We start from the raw sequence: 22,897 nt of genomic DNA on the forward strand, positions 1-22,897 counted from the left end.
TCCAGGGGAGGGGTCTGGAGCACCATGAGTGTCTGAGGGAGCTGGGGGTCTCAGCCTGGAGAAAAGGAGACTCAGGGGGAACCTTGTGGCTCTCTACAACTCCCCAGGAGGGCGCAGCCAGGAGGGGTCAGGCTCATTTCCCAGTTAACAAATGATGGGCTGTTGGATTGATGACCAACTGTCCTTCCAACCTATGTCCACCACTGAGAGTGGCATTTATTCTGCCTTTCCAGCTCATCTGTCAAGATCAGGTGCAGTATACCAGGCCCACTATTCGGCTGAAAGAACCCAGAACCTGTGTAAGTACCACCTTTTTGACTTCCATGGACAGCCAGCAGCTGTTGGAGGTTCAGACTTTAACCTGTGGTGCTCTGAGCATGTGAGAAAATGGTCAGAAATGAGGAAATTTCATCAAAGATGCAACCAGTGTAAAATGGTGAATGCAAACCCGTGTTCAGCAGTGCCACCAGTGGGGGATGTGGCAGAAGAAGCCAGTGTTGTCTTCTCCAGCTGGAAGGACCAGCTGAGCCCACCCAGGTCTTACAGAAAGACAAAGGGAAAATTTAAAAGGGTAAATCATTCCCTATGCTAGCAGGGAAGCTTTTTGTCTAAATTGAGGGGCTGGAATTTTGTCCCAAAACCCAAGAAAAAAACCCCGAGGTGTTCCTCCAGTTATTGAGCACTTGTGAGATCTTGTACCTCACATTGGGGTAAGGGTGGAAGCCAACTGCAGAGCAGCTGGGAAACAGAGGAGCTTGGAGTTTGGGACTCACTGTGCTCCTCACTGGTCTGAAATCAGAGGGAAAAATCTCGATTTCACTTGTTTCAGACCCTCTGCAAGACCAGGGAGCAGTTAAATGTGGTGGGAAGGCTGGGGGCAAGCAAGCCCAACCAGGACCACACACCAAGAGCTTTTCTGGTGGTGGGCACTGTCTGCTGGTGTTATTGAGGGATATCCACCTTCAGAATTGTTCTGGTGGAAACTGTGAGCTTCCTGCAATTGGGAAAATGCACTGTTCTGGTAAGTTCCAAATAGGAAGGAGTTTTAAGCTGGTAATAAAGAGGAAGAGACACCAGTAAATGGCTGGTGAGGTCCTGGCAGAGTGACTGTGGGTAGGGCTCAGGGGTGGATTTTGGCATGATAATGCTCTGATTTCTGGCAGTGTAAGCAGTGGAAAATTGGCACTTCAGGGATCTTCTCACAGCCTGTGCCATGGGCAGGGACACCTGCCACAAGACCAGATTGCTCCAAGTTCTGTCTGATCTGGCCTTGGACACTTCCAGGGATGGGGCAGACTCAGCTTCTCTGGACAACCTGCTCCAGTGTCAGCATCCTCACAGTAAAGAATTCCTTCCTAATATCTAATCTAAATCTGTCTCTTTTAATTTAAAACTGTTCCCCTTTGTCCTGCCACCCCCTGTCCTAAGTGAATCACAGAATCAGCCAGGTTGGAAGGGACTCTCCAAGTGAAGCCACGCTGTGTTCACAAAACCTCTTCAGACTCATTGTGAATGCATCTACTGACCTCAGCAGCTCTTGAAACTCCCTGTGTGGGGGTGATGGCCCTGCCTGGCAGCTCTAGAAAGGGTTTGGACCTCCCAGAATCATCCTCTGTGCTCCTGCAGGAGGGAAAGCACCTGCCTGCTGTCTGCTGTCACCTTCCTGCTCTGGCTGCTGCTGGCTGTAAATGCTGCTTGCCCACACTTGCAGTAGTGGTGATGTCCTTAGTGATGCTGCTCTGAATGCTGAGGATGATTCCAAGGAGGGATCTTATCTCCATGAAGCAGGGTGGTCTCTCCTGAGACCACACTTTTCCCCATGTAATGTTCTGGACATGGCATGCTGGAAAAGTTTCTCATCAAATTTTGTATTGAATACATAAAAATATTCAATCAGATTGAGAAAATCCAATTTTGGAGCTTAAAAGGACTTAGGACCAGGGTGGTGTTTAAAGCTTCCCCCCTCCTTCTGGGCACAGTGATGTTCCAGAGCTGCTGTCCTCCCCATGGAGTTTTTTTGGGAGGCTTTTGGAAGCAGGGATGGTGAGGCTGGGAAGCACCAGTGAGCTGAGGGATGGGCAGACACCTCATGCTGGCATCATGGTCTGCTCCAGGGCCATGGAGCATTGGAGCTGGCGAGCCAGGGAGTCTCCTACCCTGCTTCCCCTTCATTCCTCTGGGTGTAATAACAAGCCAGAGCATTGTTAGCACAAAATGCCAATTACACCCCCAAAAGCAGCCACAGAAAGGCTGCAGGGCTGCAGGGCTGCATCCTCCCATGGGCTGCATCCTCCCCTCCCATCGCCCTCCCCGCTGCCAAAGCGCCTCTCCCCCGCTCGCCCTTCACTTCCCACTCCTTGTATTCCTGAAAACTGCAGCCCATTCCGTGCCTCCCAAGCTGAGCAGATAACAGAGAAATGGCACTATCTGGTTTCCCTGCTTTGTAGGCCCGGTAAACACGTCTGTAGCCAAATCCTGACAGCAAAGTGAAAAAATCCTTTGCGTTTCACAAGCCGTGGGAAAACAGGAAAGTGTGTGCTATAAGGAGGAGTGTTCCAGAAACTGCTCCAGTCCTGCTCCAAGAGCAAGCCAGAGTCGGGGTGGCATTGTACTGAAAATTCAGATCCAGCAAGAAGCCAGGGCAGTGTGGGGGGACCAGAGGTGGGGGACATGTCTGGATCACACAGGGCAGGGGAGAGGACACTGCAGAGCTGCCCACCCATCCACAGCTGGGCTGGTGGGGCAGCACCAGTGATGGGGAGAACACAGCAAACAGTTGGGACTGGACCCAGAACTGCAAATCTTTCACCCCACCACACCTCAGATCCTCCAGAAAAAAAAATTAAAAAAGAACTCAAACTATAAATCCTTTTTAAAAAGCCAAATATACAGCTAGTACCACTTTGTGGACTGTAGGTGTTTCACAGGCTGGTTGGTTCCCTGCATCCTTCCTCTTCAGGTGATGCTTTGGGGCCATGTTCCCCCACCTTCTCCTTGTCATTCCTTTGATTACAGCAGGATCATAATGAGTTTTTAAATAAGGCTTATTGGCTCTACACCTCACATTCTAGAGGATGGCTTCTTCCAAGGTCTGGCTCACAAATGTATTTTCAGTTGGGTTTCTCTTGCTTTCAAAGGGATGGATGGATGGATGGATGGATGGATGGATGGATGGATGGATGATGGATGGATGGATGGATGATGGGTGGATGGATGGATGGATGGATGATGGATGGATGGATGGATGATGGATGATGGATGGATGGATGATGGATGGATGGATGGATGGATGATGGATGATGGATGGATGGATGGGTGGATGGGTGGATGGATGGATGGATGGATGATGGATGGATGGATGGATGATGGATGATGGATGGATGATGGATGGATGGATGGATGGATGATGGATGGATGGATGGATGGGTGGATGCTCTGCTCCTCATCCTAGCCCCAGAATGAGTTAGGTGAAGAAGAAGTGATGATGGCAGAGGTGGTTGGTGTAGCCTGAGCTGGGGTTCAGCCACACAACCCCGTGTCCATCTCCCAGGGGTTCCTCCTCCATCGTGTCCCCACCTGGCCCCGATGTGCCCAAGGAGCTGAGTCAGTGGATGCTGGGGACCACCAGAACCTGCTGCAGTGGGGGATGCAATACCCACAGCAGGTCCCCTAAAAGCGCTGGAATTGCTGAGTCTGGGGACACAGGACAGTCCCTGGGGCAGCAGGGTCGCGGTGTCCCCTCACCCCGTGCAGCTGGCGGGCTGGTTTGTTGACTCAAGTGCTGTTACCTCATTCGGGGATGTTGGTTTTAGGTCCCCGCCAGTGTGGGAACCGGATCCGAGCTGCTGGGCAGCGCCTGTCCGCCCCGGCCAAGGAATGCGGCTGGGAGGGGAGGGGGAGCTGCCGGGACATCCCTGCGCTCCCCTGCCCCTCTCCAGCCCTGCAAAGGACCAGTCCCTCCAGTTCACTCTCGGAAGGGCTCCAGGCACTGCTCACCAGCTGCCGCTGAAGTGTCTCAGCGAGGTTTCACCCTCCCACCCCATTTCCCTCCCCACCCAAATAAAGGATTTTTCCCCCCCATGGCATGATAGGGGAAGAAATAGGTTATTGAGGGTGAAAGCAGAGCTGCTGCAAAGGCAGGGGAAGGAGGATGCAGGGAGGCAGCAGGGGCTTTCCCTTCCTCTGCCGAGCAGAGAGCGCTGCACAGACAGGGACTGATAAATCACAGGACATTCCAAGCGTAGGAGCACAGCCCAGCGTCCAGACGCGATAAAAACAGCACCAAGCTGCAGCCCCCTCCTCCTGTCCTGCTGGGAGCCAGATTTCCAGGAAAAGCCCCCTGGGGCTGGGCAGATCTCCCACCCAGCTCTTTCCCAGGGGTCCCGGGAGCTGTCCCGGTGCCAAGCGAAAGGACAGGCAGGGGACAGCGGCAGGGACAGCCAGAGCCTCTCCATGCTGAGCTCACCCTCGCACCGTGTCCGGGGCCAGCCTTCCTCCCCGGCATCCTGTCTCCAGGGCTGCTTCCCAAATGTTTAGATAAGATGGGGTGAGATTTGGGGCGTCCCTGGGGCGGGCAGCTCCCATCCCTGCTGTGCAGCCAGCGGTGGTGCTGGGATGGAGGGGGAGGTTTGGGGAGCAGAGCCTTTCCCAGCCAGGCATTTCAGCAGGGGTTAAGGATTTTTACACACAGGATCACCTTGTGTATGTACAGCACCTCTCATATAGGATCTCTAAGGGCCAGGAATCATGGAATGATTTAGGTTGGAACAGCCTGCTGAGACCAAGTTCAACCATTAACCCAGCACTGCCAAATCCACCACCCACCCATGTCCCCAAGTGCCACATGCACACGCCAGGGTCTGTGCTCTCTACCTTAGTGAGCTCCCAGATGCTACAAAGCATCGAGCAAAAACCCCTCAGGAACACCATGGGCTCCATCCACCCCTCTCCCATCTCTCCAGGGATGCTTTGTTTTGCCCAGAGAAGCTGTGGTTTCCTATTCCTGGAAGTGTTGGATGGAAGCAACCAGGTCTGTGGAAGCTGTCCCTGCCATGGGTGGTGTTTTGTGCCCCTCTGTGATTCATTCTGTGATTCCATCCAAAAGCACCGCACGCTCTCTTGCTCTTCCCTGCAGAGCTGTGGGGAAGGTTTAGGCAGGGCAGAGAGCTGTGTTGGTGGGACAGAGGGAGGAAAGGCTGGAGAAGGCTGTGGGGAGCTGTGGGGCTGCACAGCCCTGCCCTGCTCCCGCTGCGGCCCCCTGGCCTCCCCCGCCCTGCTTCCCTCGGGGACCTGCTATTCCTGGAACACCAAAAGCTGCGGCTCACAGATAAGGCTGGTGCAGGGCCCTGGTGAGGAACGGCAGCCAAGAGCTCGGCTTCTTGTAAAGAAACTCCTTTTAAACTTTTCCTGTTGCCTGGGAGGGCCGGCGGCGGGCGGGCAGTGCAGGGGGATGCGGGGAGATCACAGAACCCATCGGGTTGGAAAAGACCTCAGAGGTCACCGAGTCCAACCCATGGCCGGCACAGAGTGGCACATCCAGTCTCAAAAGGGTCATTCTACAAGGGTGGGACACCCTGCACCCCTGCTATGGGGAGCGATGCAGCACTGACCCTCTCTGTCACCGCAGGCTGAGTGGATGAATGCCAGCAACAACACCTCCTTCTACGAGAGCTTCTGCTCCACGGCCCAGCGCGCGTTTGACGCCAGCAGGGACAGGTGCACGGTGAAGCTGATGGCCTGCAAGCCCAGCTCCCAGCACTGGGCCGTGCAGGTGACCCTGCACCGTGAGTATGAGCCCATTGGGACAGGGTGGCACTGGGGACCCCCAGCTGGAGGCTTGGCAGAGCCCTCGGGGCTGTTAGAGCTTGGCCAAAGGGCTCTGTTCCCATGGCTGCCCCATCCCGGTGGTTTGGGAGGGGTACAGTGATGCCATTGACCAGACTCCAGGAGGAAGAATTCCTCCCACATGGTTAAAACTGGGTGCCCAGTTCAAATCCTTCCCCAAAGACCACAGAGAGGAGCTTCTTGCCCATGTCAGAGCCCTGTTGGGATACCCAGCTCAGCCTGGGAGTGCCCAGATGTTGCTTTAGGACAAATGTGCCTGGGAGATGGAGACATCCTGCTGCCCTAGCAGGAGGGGGAGGAAGGGCTGAGCTCCATCCTGCTCTTACTCATCACCAGAGCAGGGGTTGGGTGAGGGATCTAGACTCCACATCCAGCCTCAGGGAAGGCACCCAGGCCCTGGGGACAAATCCTTGAGGAGCCAGGTACAGCCCCTCACTGGGCTCACTTGTAAATCACCCACTGGGGATGGATGGTGGGGCCTGGGGGCTCTGGGGTTTTTCCCCTTCCAGAAGAGATCCTGGCTCCTTGTCTGCCTGTGAAGCACCTATAAGGGTTGGCTTCATCCCCACACACCTTCATCCACCTCCTCCAGAAACTGGGTCACCCCTCTGACCAGGGGATGGTGGCACAACCTGTTCTCCCTCCACACCTCGTGCTCACTGAAACCTTTTTCTTCCCCCAGTTCCCTTAGACTCTGAAGAAATCCTCACAGAGCTGAAGGAGAAGAAGGACAAGCTAGAGCAGGTGAGTGGGTCCCCACAGATGTCCCCCAGTGGTGGTGGCACAGGAGCCTGACCTGTCCCTCCTTGGCAGCTCGGCATTTTCAACATCACCTCTGATAAAATGGAAGACATGACCATCAAGGATGAGCTGAGCACGCCCCTGATCATCACCATCATCACCCTGGCCGGCTCCCTGCTGCTCATCGCCGCCATCTACGGCTGCCACCAGCGCTTCTCCCAGAAGAAGGACCAGGTAAGGTGGCAGGAGGGTGGGACAGCTATCCCAAGACTTTTTCCATCCCAGAGGCACCTTCAGGAGATGAGGATCAGCAGTGTTGCTGTCTCTGCTGGTGGAGACTTCCTGGCTTGCCCACTGATCATAATTTTGACAAGAAAGGTTTTCTCAATCCCAAACCCCATAGCAAAAACAAGCTGTACCCCTCAAAAAAATTCTTAAAATACTTTGACAAGTAGTGGAGCTGGGTTGGGTGCCAGGGAGCCCCAGGCTGTGTGCAGGGAAGAAGGAGGGCATCAGCAGGAGGGACATCGACACTGCAGGGCTCAGCTTTTGCAAGAGCTGGGCCAGGGCCAAATTTCAGAGGAGCAGCAGGATTTAAAGAAAGAACCAACACAGAAAGAGAAAATAATGTGATTTTTATCTCAGGAAGCAATATTAGGTGATTTTAGTGTAGCATCCACCTGCAAGGACTGGCCATTCCCACAGCCTGGGGCACCAAGGTTTTCACTGGTCCCAGCTGCCATTTCTGAGGATTCAGCTTGAGGACAGACAGAAACAACAAAGGAAAATAATTATGAAATCAGATTATACAATCAGGGTAAACCACCCTCCTGATGGAGAAGTAAACTTTCTTCACTCCTACTTCAAATCATTTTTACCTGGACCAGCTCATCCCTTTTCAGTGATCCCAACCTCTGCCCCACGGGAAAAAAAAGGGATAAAGCTTTAAATATTTACAGTGCCAGGTAGGTGAACACAGGAGGGAGGGAAGAACAAACCAATGTCCCTGTCATACTTGTTTGTACTTACCAGGCTTGAATTTTTGGGAAGAAATAGGGGAAGAGGCAAGACCTCAATAAATATTTGACCTGCACTGTGGTCCCCTTGGAGCTTCCAGAGTTTCACCATCCCTTGCATGAAACCTCTCTGGCTGGGGTGAAAAACATCCCACCAGGGATAGATAACAGTGTAACTCACCCCATGTTGTTCAGAAAATGGGTAGAAATAGGGTATTCTTAGTGATGGGAACACGTATTCCTAAAATAACCTGGTGCAGAGGAACAGGTACCAATCCAACTTGGATGTTCCAGAGGTAAATTCCCACCAGACACAGGGTAAAATAGCAAAACCAAAGAAAAGGATGCCATTTCCTAAAATCAAACACATTCCTCCTTCCTGGCTTTGTTTTTTGGGTGGTTTCTGTTTCGTTTCCAAAAATGACTTGAAAGTTTGTTTTTTTTTTCCTATCTTTTTTTTTCTCCAACCCTCCTCGCCCCCCACCTCCCTCCCTGTTGTTTTATCTTGGAAATACCCAGAACATCCACCCTGATGTCCCCGGGTTTGATGATGGACATGTGGCCCTGATCTTTAATGTGAGTTCCAACACAGGGATCGGAGGGGCGGGCGCCGCATCCGTAACACCCCAGCTCTCACCTCCGGCGCTTGGTAGGGCCCAGTAGCTTTTAACAGGACTAAAGCCCAGCTTTACAGCCCCTTTCCCCTCGCTGCATGGCTGGAGGGTGCCTTGCCATGGTGGGAGACCAGCAATCCCACAGGGAAGCAACACTTGGGAGAGCCCAGGTGTGCTCTCTGTGCTTTCGAGCATCCCACAGTCCCCACCCTGCCACAGTGACACAGGGGACTCCCAGCAGCGCCTCTGCAGCCCCTCTGCCAGTGCCAAGCCCTGCAGTTTTGCTTCTCCATCCCTCTCTTCTCCATGGATTCCCTCCCACGCCTGTCTCCTGACATTTACTAGGAGGAGCAAGCTGTGAATCCAGGCAGATTTTAACAGGGTTCCCCAAAAAGGGCTGAGCAAGGACTGCAATTCCCCACTGAATCCTTCCAGGGAAGGATGGGGATGAAGGACACACTGAGAGCCCTGTGCTTCTCAAAAAGGGCTGAGCAGGGACTGCAGCTCCCCACTGAATTCCTCTAGGGAAGGATGGGGATGCAGGAGCTCAAGTGGATACAGAATTGGGATGGGCTGGGGTTCTGCCAAGGGATGAAGGGCTGAGTTGGAGCACATCACACCAAAGGACAAGGATGATAAAGTTTCCAATTCCATCTTCCCCTGCCTGGTTTCCATTGAGAGTTCCAGAATGAGGAGGGATAATGCTCAACATCTGGCAGGTGGGAGATAGCTCTGACTAAAGAAGAATAATAAAGCAACAAAAAAAGGACAGGGGTAGAGAGAAAGGGGAGGGGAAGAGCAGGCAGTAGGGAGGTAGAATTTGGGATGCAGTGATGCTCAACCTCTTCCCAGGGTCCTGGGTGGAACAAACTGAAGCTGGCAGCTGCTCCTGGAGGTTTTCCACATATCTCTGGCTACTCTTTCCTCCTTCCATCATCAGCAGAGTTTTTCTCTTGCCAGCTCCATGCTATCACCTCACTGCCCCCTGCCTCAACCTCACCATGAAAGTCTCTATATGTAGTTATATAAATCCATATGGAGCAGCTGTCACAGCTGGCTGGGAGGTGACAGCCCTGAGGTGACACTCACAGCATGGCCAAGGTGTTGTTCAGTGGGGTTTATGGTTTTCTTTCCTCATAGCAGCGTCTGACCGAGGAGATGCAGACCATGGAGAACGGCTACCACGACAACCCCACGCTGGAGGTGATGGAGACCTCCTCTGAAATGCAGGAGAAGAAGGTGAACCTCAATGGGGAGCTGGGGGACAGCTGGATCGTTCCTCTGGACACCCTCATGAAGGAGGACCTGGAGGAAGAGGAGGACACGCATTTATAGGATGCAGAACTTGATCGAGAGAAAAACAACCACCCCCCTAAAAAATCCCATAAACCCTACACACACGCACACAGAGCTCCAAAACAAGGCAAAATTCCCCCCAAAAAGCAGAAAATCCCTTAATGAACTAATTGTGGCCCCTTGTGCCACCATGTGGGGTGCAGGATGGAAGAGGAAAGGACATGAGAAGACACCTCTGGGGCACAGCAACACAAGCCACATCTGGCCAAGCATCCTCCATCCCCCATCCTCCTCCCACGCCAGACAAGAGCAGCCATGGGCAAACAGGGTGGCTTTGCTCCTGAAGAGCTGCTGGTGTCTCCTCCAATCATGTCCCCTCCCATCCCACATCTGACCATGCCAGCTGCACCCTCCAGCGACAGAGCGACTCAGAAATCAAGAGAAATAAAATAAATAGGATGGGAGATGGAGCACATCTGACAGCAAAGCAGCACTCGGCAATTACAGCTCGACAAATCCTCTGGCCCACGCTGTTTAGTCATCACCCTGCCCTCCCTGACACCCAGGTAGTGAATGAACAAAGCTGGAACAGCCTGGTTCTTTTTAATCCAGTTTGCATCCTCTGCTCAGAGCTGAAGCGCACAAGAGCCCCTCGTTGTGCCACAGTGAATGGATGCATCCCAGCAGGGTGGCAGGGATGCAGCAGTGCCAAGAGATGCTCAGCCCTGCTGCCAAGGGCTGTGCAACAGATCCTGCACCCACCTGGAGACCCAGAGAGGTGCAGCAGCTTCTTGTTTTGAAAGGATGAGGAGGAGGGAGAGGAGAAGGAGGAATTCCTTGAGTTCATCCCTCTTAGGAAGGGTGTGGAGAGCAAGAGCAATGCCTGGTCTCTAGCCCAGGTGTGGTGTTGGGGGTTTTGTGGTGCAGGAGCCCAGCTCTGGTGCTGCACTTCCCTACAGAAGGATCACTTGCCTTCCAGGAATTATACAGCAGCATCTCACAGCCCTCATCCATCTTCCACCAGACTGTGGGACACATGCACCACGATGGTTTGTGATTTTTGAGGGCACATTTTCCAGCATGAGCAGCAGAAGAGGCAAAAGAGCAGCAGAATGTGAGCCAGGGAGCTTGATGGCATTCAGGTGTCCCTTGGTGTTTCATCCCCTCAAGGTTTAAACGCTCAGCCCACGCTCTCAAGCTCTTCTTCACAAGCCACTGAAATAACAGAGACCTGCAAAGCGACTTCCAGCTCAGCAGTGAAGCTGGGACTGAGCTTTGTCCTGCAGCCCTTGCTCTGTCACCCAGCTCTCCCTTTGCTGAAGCCTTTAAAGGGGAGAAGAAGAATATGGCTGGACTGAGGCCATTTCTGGATTTTGACTCCCCACCACAGCTCCTAGATGGCTCTAAAAGGTTGAGGAGTTTCATGCCTGTGCTCTGGTGAAGCAGCTCAGTCCTGGCAGAGGCAGGGATCATCCTCCAGCTGGGCTCCATCCTCCAGCACACGAGGACCAGGAGGTCACTTGGCTGAGTCCCTCTCCCAGCATGAGGATGGTGCTTGTCCCAAACCCTCTGCCAGCCAGAGGAGCTGCAGAGAAGAGCAATGCCCAAACCCTTCTCCTCTGCCTGCCACAAACCAAGGCACAGCAGGGACATTTCCTTTGGGTTCTGCCACCAAGTCAACCCACTGGGATCTGCTCCCATGGCTGCCTGAAGGAGGGGAAAAGCATTCCCAAGCAATGGGAAGCTTGGAGAAACCCTGGTGGAGTTGGGAGTACTCAGGAAGGAGGGGATCAGGGTGTTTCACTCAGCCCCAGGACAGGTGCTGGCAGAAGATGCAAGAGACTCTTCCCCCTTCTGTCCTGCACTGAAGGGCAGAGTCTGAAGTGTTCAAACCTTTATATTTTTGTATGTAAATATTCCTGCTATTCATTAGCAATGTATTCTGCACACTTCACTTACCTGTGCACTGCACTATGGGGAAGTAATTCTGGAGGGGAGGGGAAATAACAAAGAAAATAAATGTTAAAAAAAAATTAAAATCTTAAAAAGAAAAAAAAAAAAAAGAAAGAAAAAGCTAAAGGCCAGCCTGGTAGGGGATTAAAATTTGACATGAAGCAGAAAAACACCTCTTGCCCAGGTAACTTTGTGCCATGGCTTTGTCCCTGTTCTAGCACCATCAAGTTCAGCTCTTTAACATGGCCACGAGTCTCAGAGAACTCAGACCCTCAGCTCTGAATTGCTCTTGTGAGCACCGTGGCCTCCCAGCTGCCCTGACAGACAAGCAGCAGGTCCCTGACCTCCCATTTCTGTCCTTCCCAGAGAACAAACCCAGTGAAACCAGGGCAGCAGCGCTGCTGTGGCCACCAGGGCTGGAGCTGCCACAGGGACACTCCTGGCAGGGCATCTCCAGGCAGTTGGGCTTTGGCACGTGCCTAAAGATTCCCCCTTCCCAGCAAAGAGATGCCAAAGTGCTTTAATGAGTCAGGTCCAAAGACTTTCCAAGAGAACCCTACAGAGGCTTGAGATCAAGGAACCTTAAATCTTTCCGAGCAGAGACCACTGAGGATGTTAACTGCTCAGCAAGTGCTTATAGTGATTTATATTTGAATAGGAATTGTACATTTATTTATTTTTCCAGACACCGTATTTTTAAACCACTAATATTTTATAGTAGATTTTCCTTCCCCTATTTAAAAGAACTATTTCCACAGGAAAAGAAAACAGTACTTTTTTTTTTTTTTTTTAATGTTGAGAACATTCTTTTTTTGGAAAAAAAAAAAATCAGGTAGGAAATGCAGCAATGAGCATCTTTGGCCTTAACCCTTCCCTTCATAGACTGTAGCCATAATTGTTAGACCAAAAATAATAAATAAAATTTAAAAAAAAATATTTACCCAGGCATTCCCTTCCTCCCTTCCCTGTGCTCCTCTCCCCCAAAACAGCTTTAACATCCCACACATTGTACAAAGAGATTCCTGCTCTTACCTTTCAGTGAGAGCTTTACAAGCAGCTCAGATGTCCTTGCAAGAGACTTTTCTACTTTCAGATTCATGAGGAAACGTGTAAATACTTTAGGAACATTTTATCTCCCGCTCACAGTGCCGTGACCCAGCTGATGAGGTTGATACTGTGACAGAAGACACACAGAAGTGATAATCCATGAGGGGCTGGAGAAGGAAAAGCTAATTCCTCAGGTGGTTACCTGTTGAACCTTGCACACAGAGCAGAGCTCTCACATACTGTGTGTAGCAGCATCTCTCATGGGGACAGGAGTCTGATTTACACTGGAATTTACTGAGGAACTGGATTGTAAGAGATTATTCTTGCATTTTCCTACAAATATATTTTGAGAGCATCATGTATTTCTGTCAATAAACATTCTTATGTAAAAGTTTCGTGCCTTTGGCTGAGTGAGGAGGGGGTGGGCAGGGCACAGGACAAGTTCCAGGGCCTCAGCTTCCTGCTCTGGAGATGCTCCATGGGAAACTAGCTGGAACAAAACCAACCCAGACCTTCACAGGAGCCAGCCATGGGAGAGCCTGTGTTTTTCCTATGCAGAAGGAAGTACTATAGTGGTGGAAAACCTATTAAATTTAAAAAGCAGAGAGAACTCAGAGGGGTGGGAAGCTGGGGTGGTGTGAGAGCACTTTTTTGAGCTCTTGGTGCCTTCAGGCTGTCAAAGGGAAAGGCAACTCACCCTTATTTGTGCATTTCACCCTTATTTATTTCTGCATTTCATCCTAACTCACTCTGGTGTGCAGCCCCTCCTTGCACTCAGGTCAGGCTGTGGAGGAGGGAATCAAATCACACCCATAAAGCAGCAGAGGCATCACCCCAGGGCAGCAGAGGGGCAGCAGCAGTGTGGGCAGTTCAGCAGCTCCACTGACCTTCAAGAGCCCAAAATAAAACATTGTGTTCCAGGTTAAGTTTCTGCTTATATAAAGGGGAAAAAATTGCAATTTGTTTAAGTCAGATATTGAACATCAGCAGTTTGCTACAGCCTATGTTCTACCTTTGTGCTCCCCCTGAAAAAGTTCCTGTGAATGTTCCTGGGAATGTGCTGGATTTATGGGATACTGACTGAGCTCATCAGTGATGTCAGGCAGCAGGGTCACACATAATGCACCACTCATTTCATAATTTCTCCATCACTAAAAGACCTTCACAGGCATTTTTCCACTCTCTGAAGCGATGTGAGAACAAACAGATCTTAAATCAACACCCTTGCTAGCATATACATTTTTATTAAGAAAAAAATGAACAAAATACATTCTCTCCTTATGTACATTACATACAACATAACTACATTTGTAGATATTCCTCGTGTCACTCATTCATTTATGTACAGCATGGGGCTCACACACCAACCCAGAAATCATCAAAGATGATTTATGCCAAGGAAGAAAATTAACACTCCAGGCTGAACAAAGATCATCCACAAAGAAAAGAATGGGAAAGGGAATCACCAGAGTCCAGGGAAGATGCCTGTAACCACCACAGGCTCAGCACAGGAGCAGTCAATATTTGACCTGCCTATTAAAACACATGAGCAGTTCACAGCTTTCATCACCCCACAGATGCTTCTTTCCAGCCCAGGGCTGTCCACACCTCTCAGCTCAGCTCTCCTGTGCTCAGGTGTCCCAGACAACAGCTGCAGGACAGACACCAAAGGGAATCCAAACGGACACCAGAGCCTGCAGGATTGCTGGGGAGGTGCAAACGCTCCAAGCTGGGTGTCAAAACAGAACAGAGAGGCCAAATCGTGGACAGGGGGTGGACACTCACACCTCCATCATTAGGGAGGGAGAACCAGCTTTTGGGGACCACACTGGGGTGCAGAGGACAAGATAATGAACACTGAAGGTCCAGACAAACAAACCATCACACACTACAGTGATACCATCACAGCAGAGGCTACAGCTCAACAAAGAGCTCAATCTCCCACCCCATTCAGGTGAAGTGCCCAGCCAGCTCACTGGTGTTTGACCCCCAGGTCCTGTCAGTGCCACAACTCCTCTAAGAGGGGCAGCTGCAGCACTTTCACAGAGCAGACATTTAACGAGGCTCAATACTCCCAAAACGAGACCTGCTGCACCTCAGCATCTGCATGCACAACATGTACAACACCAGCAGCCCACAGGATGGGAATGTCACCTCCAATTAACTGGGAATGAGCCCACAGACTTCCAATTTCTGTCCCTCAGCAAAGTGGTCTCTGTGGTTCAGGGCCTCCAATTTGCAAGGCTCCCACGAACACATTTGTTTGTATAATTAAGCTCTTTTCCCTGGCTTGTGGTCTCCTCAGCACCCCCTCATTTCCTGCTGTGGAGGAGGGAGTGCTGGAAGACACAGCAGAAAATACAGCTTAAGCAAATGGCAATGCTACTAATAACGAGGGGTTTGTTTTCCTTTCCACTACCCTGCACAGCAGCTTCTGAAGTGAAGAGTGTTTTGCACATCAAAACATCAACGGGAGGGACAGGAATGAGGAGGGGAAGATGAAGGCAATATTCACCCTCCACTGTTAGTTTGCATTCCTGATGACCACAGCAGAAAGGAGAGGAAACAAGTCAGCAGCACACTAGTTCTCTTCCATTTTCCCCTTTTAAGAGTTGAGTTTTTGACAAAACCTCAAAAAAAAAAATCAAAAAATTAAGCCTCAATGTGGTTTTTTAATGAACAGACCCTGTTCACACATTGCAGCACTTCTCTATTTAGTGAAACACTGAGTAATTGATTGAATCCCTTGGTTACTAAGTCAGGATATTTAAAGTTTATTTTCCTGTCACTGGGGAGTAAAACCTATCCACTGCTATTTGGGATGTGGAGATGACTGCAACCACTGGAGCCACTGTTGTGGTCCAGCCTCCCCACCACCAAATTAATTAAAAAGCACCTAATCTCCTTTACTCTGACTGGCAGCTTTCATCAGAAAGCTCAGAATGCTTTTAGGTTTTAACAATCCCTGAAGGCAGCCAGCCCTGATCCAAAAGCCAGTGGTGCTGCATCACCTCTGGTCTGTTTGAGCAGGGTTAAACCCAGCTGGCTTCCTCAGAATTGCTGTGGAGAGAATAGAATTGGTATTATTCTCTCTGGTGTCTGGGGTGGAAGGGGGACAAAGCTTGAGGTGAAGCTCCAGGACTAGAAGATCCTGATATTGCATCACTTCTCTCTGAAGAAGAGCCAGAGAATCTAGCTGACATTGTAAAATCAGCTCTGAACAGCAAAGCTGCTGTTGGGAGAGTTCTTCAAAGCCCTTCCACAAAGACAGACCACACCTTCCACACCTATTCACATCAGCATCCCTGCATTAACCCCAAGACTATTTCTCTTCTCACTCCCTCTGCCTTATGCTGCAGAAATAAACCAAAACTCCAATATCTGTAAAAGTTTTGGGACAATTAGAGCAGGTGTAGGAACCTAGGACAACTTGAGGGTTGGTATTATCACCTTTTTCTTCTTGGGGTGACACAAAATAAACCCTGAGATGGGAGGGAAGGAGTATCACAGCACTGAATGTGAGGCCATGGAAGGGCACAAGTAAATAATTGTGTGCTGCAGTGGGAAATCATCTCCCACGCTTCCCTGTCCTTACCCAGGATGAGAAACAGCCCTGGAAAGAACAATGTAAATCACAAGGATGTTTCCTGACTCTCTCAGAGGCAGCAGAAGGAGCTCTGCAAAAGAAGCAACTGGAGTATGATGTGGGGAAACTGATGCCTCAATAACCACTACGGAGCTCTAACATTTAATTCCTCCACAGGTACCTACTAAACTCAGGGAAGTCTGATGCATTTTAATAGCAGTGATCAGCCTCACAGGGAAAGAAAATTCAGAATAAATGGGGGAATAACCAAAGGGTCATGCTTTAACCATCACACCACCCAGTGATAAGACTTTCCTTCCAAATTAGTAGCAAACCCAAAATTCTAGCCTGACAGAGCCAGTTTTGAGCTGTTCACTCACATCCCTGTTTCCAGGAATGAACTGCTGGAGCTGAACAGTGGAGTGAGTTCTGACAGCACTCACACTCTCCAGGTCATTGGTAAAAGCTGTGCTGACTTAGAGCAAACAGCTGGAAGCCAAGGCAACGTGGAGCTGTGTCTGCACCAAGCATAAATTGAGATTTCAGAGTACTGAGGTGATGCACTGACAGCAGCTCCACTGGAAACAGGAATTTGAGTTCACCCCTATCAAACTGAGTCCATGAAGGCCAAGCAGACAGCAGCAGTGTGTTATCCTCAGGATGTGTGCCCTGCAGAGCTCCACACCTCAGCCACACAGCTGGAATTACACACACCCACACAGCCACTGCATCCTCCTCCTCAGCTCAGATATAACCAAAGCACACGTGGATAATCCCACACTGCAGCCAGCTCTGTGACCTCTGCCAGGAATGCTGCAGGGATACCTGCTGGCATCCCTGTGAGGCTCTCCTGCAGGACTCTCCAGCAGCAATAAGCAGGTCATTAACTGGCTTCCACTCCAAAACCACGTTTGGATCCATTGCCCACAGACAAAAGCATCTGGAGTCAATTTATCCAAGCACTGAGCCATGGACTCTTATCCTGGTTCCAGTACAGTTAACCTACTTTCTCCACTCCAACTTTTCATTATACTAAAAGCTTTCAGGAGAAGAGGGATTTTGCCTATAAGCCATTACCAGAACTTGAATAATCTCCAGTATAACCTTTTCCATGACAGGGTATGATTTGGTCTCCCATTCCCACAGGCATTTAGATACACTAACAAGCTTCTGACAGCACATTTACATTTCAACAGTATTTACAGCTTATATATTACTAGCAATCTATAGCAAGAACAAGTCATATAGTTGTCCTTAAACTCTCCTCTCACAAAATAAGACCCATCTCCAAATTAACACATGTACTTATTAAAATAGGCCAAGCTCAGAGTTTCTATAATCTTCCCCCTAAATCAAAACACCAATAATTTTAATTTTTCAACTGGGTCCACCTCTGTTTCTGTAATAAGTACAGCTATAAAACAACACAAGCACTTCCAGAGACATACATGAACTGCTTTTACTGTCAGGACTTCACTTGACAATAGCCAAAACATTCCTTAACTCTGAGCCAACTAATAAGCTAAAATTCAAAGCATACACGGGGACTCAAGGTTTCACAAGACATTTTTTCCACTTTTAAAAACAAAGGGACCGAATGGAAACCTATCTACTAATTTTCTGCCATTTTCCCCAAAAGTGGCACAGCATTACATCAGCAGAATTACTGTCTGTGCAGAGAGGGAGGTTGTACAAATTATTCAAACTTAAAATTCACTCAATAAGCTCTACAAAAGCATTTATTTCTCGATTCTGAAATGCAGGAGGCAACAAGAGAGCTGATAGTATTTGTGCTACAGGTACCTACCACCCTCCTGCATTTGACACAAGCAGCATGAATGCTCATCTTTCTCACAGTAAGAGCAGCAAACAAGTTTGAAGCATTCCTCAGGATTCTGCTCTGAATCCACCACTCACCAGGGCAGGTTGGCACAGCAGGGCCAGGTCAGCACAAAACTTTGGGACAGAGAAAACTCCCTTTAAAAAATCTGCACACATCAGGAAAATGGTTCAGCAAACAGCTGTTCCACAAAGCCCTATGGAAAACACTCTTCCAGAGTCATTACTCGGCTTTGGAAGGAGTTTCTTCTGGAAGAAGGAACAGCTCATGGAGCCCTGGACACTCGTGGCTGCCAATTTAAGACACACACAGATGAGCTGTGGCAATCTCTGGCCACCAGCCCACACCTCCTGTCATAGGTGGGTCCAGTTAATTTGCTTACTGACTCCTCAATCTTCAAACTGTTATTAAATCATTCAGTTTTTAGGCTGGGTTATTATAAACAATGATCAAAAAGTTTCAGCAATTTCATTTAACTTTGTTGCTCCACAAAGGGAAGCTTTTCTATGCTCTTTAGGAAAATTTTTAATTTCACTCCAGTTGCCACTGCACAAGACAATGCCCTGGAAAAACTTTTCCAACTGGCTGTTCCCAGACTGATTTTCCAAAATAAGATTTTGTTAACTGAAATTCTGGTAGGAAGCTCCAGCCTGATCCCTGAGCCAGGGTGTACCTGTGTACACCCAGAGCCATCCCAGGCAAACAAAAACCAATTCCAGAGGTTTATTTACACAACTACCTTAACTACCCATGCAAGATGCCACCCAGGGAAAGGGCAAACTGAACTTTTCCAAAAGAAAATTCTCCTTCCTCATTATGCTCAGCAAAAGGAAGAGATAAAGAATAAACACATCACAAATATCTTTAAAAGAGCAAGAGGATACCAACTACAATTAATTTCAATGAACATTTTGCATCACCCTTCAGGCCTTCCCAGGACCAATACTAACTAATGGGATCCTCAAAAGAAAAGAGGCAAAAAGGTGGCTGAAGTGGTTATAATCTCATTTAACAACATGTAACAAAGTCCTTCTGCCACATGACAACATTTTTGGGTCACACTGCAAGAGCAGAACATGCTTGGAGAAATCATTTTGGGAGAATTCTTAACAACTTCTATCTTGTGACTACTATGAGGGGTTGTGTAAGACAAACATTAACAAACTCACTTAATTCTACCTAATCCAAGTGACCAAAAAAATTAATTCTGAAGGGCCTTATTTCTCTAAGAAAATGCATCACTTGACAGGAATAACAAAGAATAATTTCTTTTCCAAGGAGATGATCCTCTAAAGGGTGTTGTAAGGGCCAGAGTCAGTGAAGAACCAAACACAGGGATTTCAAAGGACATTTTCAAAAAAGCTAAAACAAGAGTGAAGTCTGGATGTCTGTATCAAGTTTACCCCACCCTGACTTCCTCTAGCTTTTAAAGACATACCAGAACTTTGCAACTTTGGCTTTAAAGACCCAAAACATGATGAATGAGTCCCTCTCTGTCAAGGAATGACGCTTTCCTTTGCAATACCTTATTTACAAGTTAACACAGAATTTACAGATAGAATTACTCACTGTAGTGCAAAGATTATGTGGTGTCAAGTTCATACACAAAGTCACCTTATAATCTGAAGTAAAGGCAAATAGAATATGTTTGTCTTGTCTAAGCTAAAGAGCAGCCTCAGACACAGCCAGCAAGCAATGATGGTGAGGTTCAAAGACTTCTCACGCACAGCTCAGATATTTATAACCTCGCATGCACTGGGCTGTGAAATGTTTTCAGGTGGCTGTTTTCAGATCCAGTGGGTTTCTTTACTGTTTTTATTTCGGGCTTTCTGTAATGAGCACCTCAGATGCTTTCCTGGCATATCACCAGTGTCTTTAAAGATCAGCATGCAATGAAATTCAAACTACCTGTGTCACTGCCTGACAACAAGTGGTCAATTTTAAAAGGAAATTTATACTTCACTGCTCAGAATTTTTGGTTAGAATTTAAAGCAGGTAACGTAGCACACACTAATGCAAAGAGAGAACATTTGACTCCTAGCCCTAAGGACAAAAAGAAGGAAAGACCCTTGGCAAAGCCACAAGAAGCTTTCCCTTTGGATTAACCTCTCTGGCCACACGGTGCCTCTGCTGCTCAACAAATACTGCAGAGCTGAGTGAAGTTTCTGCTGGTTAATCACCAGCTGCAAGCCATGAACCGTGCTGGTGCGAGCAGCATCGATCTGCTCGGGACAAAGGCAGGTCAATATTTGATCATCCTGAAGTGCTCTCGTTAGCTGGGACTGTCAGTCCTGCAGAAGCAACCTTCCCCTCGCTCCAACAAATCATCGATTTGCACGAGGCTACAAAACACAGAGCCGAGGCTGCCGGGCTCCACACGCGCCCCCAGCACGGAGGACAACGGGTTTGGATCGAATTCCTGTCACACAAATCAGACCTGACACGATGCACTGCTCACCAGCAACACCATTCACAGCTCTGGGCCTTCCTGAACTTCTCCCCTGCCTGCTCACCAGGGCTTCTCCACCAAGGTGGATCTTTGGGGTTATTTTAGGCATCCAAGGTGGACACACAACGGTTTGTGAAGAGCCTGGTTAATTAGAGAACTGTCACAAAGACTATTTAATCATCTGACTGAAGCTGAGGATACACAAGCAACGAGATCAAGTGATAAAGGAGCACAGCAGCACTAAATTTAAGTACTAAAATGTTGCAGAATTTTGGGTGATAGCATTAAAAGTGCTCATTTCGATCTCAACGGAAGCAACAGCTCAGCTGGAATATTCCCCCAGTATCTACATTTGTACTGTACAAACTCTAAGTTAACAAAGGCTCAGCACAGGTAGCACACCACAAAGCCCAGCAGTGATGTAAAACTTTCCATGTGAATAGGAAAAAAACCTGCCACGTTCCAAAGAAACAATTTCATCAGATTTCATTTCCCAGACTGAGTGGATTCTTCTGCAGACATCTGATTTGCCATCCACTGAAGTGAACAGTGTCTGAACAGTCTCAAGTGACAGGTTAAAAACACTTCATTTGTACAGTCCTCCCTGAAGACAAGCCTGGCCTCTGACATACTGTTCCTTTCTAAGTGATTAAACACTAGTATGAGGTTTTGAAATTTATTTCTAATGCACCAGGACTACAAAAGTCACACAAAGAACATGATAAAGAGGCAATACAATCAAAGCAAGCAGACACTCGAGCTCTGAAAAAGACACTTGACTAACTCTTTATTTCAAGAGTCCAAATCATCTTTGCACACACAGGACTTCCACCAAGTTCAACAGGAGCCCCAGCAGGTGCAGCAACAATACCTGACTGGCATGAACACTGCTGGACAGAAAGTTTTGCAGTTTCATATAAATATTTACATCTGCCAGTGTGTACTGAATGCAGAGTTTCTAATGCTGGGTATGCATGTCCTTCATTCCACCTCACAGTGCAGCACCAAGCCCTTAGAGTGTTTATAAAAAGGCTTTCAGCAAAAGGAAGAATACATTTTCTATACATACGTATCAGCTCATTTTCAAAGATTTATGCTAAGAAGGCCTCCCTGACATTCAGATCTAGGTCTAAAATGCATTGACAAGGGAGCTGCACTACAGGGGAAGGAGACAAGCTGCCCTGTACGCATACACGTGGACAAACACACACAGAAGCACATGGAAATGAAGACAATCTGCTTCAGAAATCCTACACCCAACCCGGGGTCAGGTTGCAGGGGTGTGTGTGGTGGAAGACCCAGTTCTGCCAGGCTCACTGAGGACCCACAGGGTTTCTCAGTGGATGAGCACAGCAGCAAAGAGATCGATCCCTGACAAGGGGCCCGTGCGGGCAGCGACCGCACTCCCATTTTCCAGCTGGATCTCCCAGGTTCCCTCTTGCCTGCCAGGTTTAAGTGGAAGGCTCCAGAGAACAGGAGACAGGGATGCAGAAGTCAGTTTAGATGGAGTCTCAGAAGCAATTAGACACGACTGTCAGCACATCTCTGGGAAGGGGAGACAGACGGTTCGGAACTCACGCTCGCCTTCCCGTGACACACCGTGAGTACAAGACTCAGGACACAATTACATCACCTCAACACGTGCCAGTGTCCTGCCACCAAGTTATGCAGCTGCTGAGGATGGAGTTGTAGGAGAAAGCATTACATCATGACTAGCTACAAACGAGGAAAGAAAAACCTCTTCCCCCTCTTCCTCAGGAAATGCAAAATAAAACCCATCATCTTTAATCCCAGACAACTCACAAATTTCAAATTTTCCCCCATAGGCAAAAAGATCACTGCATGACTGGGTTTTATTTCTTTTTCTTTTTTCCCCACCTTTTCATCTTACATTTGCTAACTCAAAATCCAAAGTCAGAAAAAATATATATATTTAGTCAGAAGTACGTCAGTTACATTTTATTAACCTACTCCAAGGGAAAAGCTCCAGGGATTCACCATACAAGTATAAAACCCCTTTCAAACACCTAGGGGTTACTATATTAACTTCATCCCAGCAGTCAATCAATGCAGTAAAAAAATTAAAATACTGAAAATGGATGCTTTTCCCCTCTTCCATGTGTCCAGTGATTGCTCTGTTACAGCGTGATGAGGTCCACCAGGTTGCCTTTAGGAGGGGTCATGTTGTCTGGGAAGAAGTTGACTAACGTGTCAAACAGCTGAGTTCTCTGGGCATACGTGTGGTCAACGTCTGAAAATCCTGGGGAGGAAGGAAAGGGGAAAGTAAGTCACTTCTACCAACCCCAAACACTCAGTTTAGCTGTGGGATTGTCCATTTGGGATAGATGTTAACAGCTCCCTCTGCCTCCACTAACAAGGTTGCCAGCTCTCTGTCCCACTACTGTGAGCACATATACAGAGATTGTCACCCCAAGCCAGGACTGCCATCAAAATGCCATAAAAAGTAATAAACAAATGTCTGTCAAGCTCACTGACAGCCCCAAAGAAATG

At 48.6% G+C, this 22,897-nt stretch overlaps 2 protein-coding genes across 5 annotated transcripts in view; one reads left to right on the forward strand and one right to left on the reverse strand.

Moving 5' to 3' along the window:
- The window catches only part of PODXL (podocalyxin like), a 44,664-nt gene extending 31,762 nt beyond the window's left edge, over positions 1–12,902 (forward strand). Inside the window, exons 4-9 of one of the 4 annotated variants that reach the window (XM_033058268.2) lie at positions 234–299; positions 5,627–5,783; positions 6,527–6,588; positions 6,658–6,819; positions 8,121–8,177; positions 9,356–12,902. In XM_033058268.2, the coding sequence (XP_032914159.1) occupies positions 234–299; positions 5,627–5,783; positions 6,527–6,588; positions 6,658–6,819; positions 8,121–8,177; positions 9,356–9,550 (699 nt within the window). In that variant the 3' untranslated portion in view covers positions 9,551–12,902. The remainder of the gene's footprint in view (positions 1–233; positions 300–5,626; positions 5,784–6,526; positions 6,589–6,657; positions 6,820–8,120; positions 8,178–9,355) is intronic. The other 3 variants (XM_033058269.2, XM_033058271.1, XM_033058272.1) reach the window with 3 other exon arrangements.
- Positions 12,903–13,739: 837 nt separating this feature from the next.
- The window catches only part of MKLN1 (muskelin 1), a 100,867-nt gene continuing 91,709 nt past the window's right edge, over positions 13,740–22,897 (reverse strand). Inside the window, exon 18 of the mRNA XM_033057470.2 lies at positions 13,740–22,646. Coding sequence (XP_032913361.1) covers positions 22,525–22,646 — 122 coding nt within the window. The 3' untranslated portion in view covers positions 13,740–22,524. The remainder of the gene's footprint in view (positions 22,647–22,897) is intronic.

The sequence above is a fragment of the Catharus ustulatus genome, chromosome 4 (genome assembly GCF_009819885.2).
Source record: "Catharus ustulatus isolate bCatUst1 chromosome 4, bCatUst1.pri.v2, whole genome shotgun sequence".
NCBI classification, from domain to species: Eukaryota; Metazoa; Chordata; class Aves; order Passeriformes; family Turdidae; genus Catharus; species Catharus ustulatus.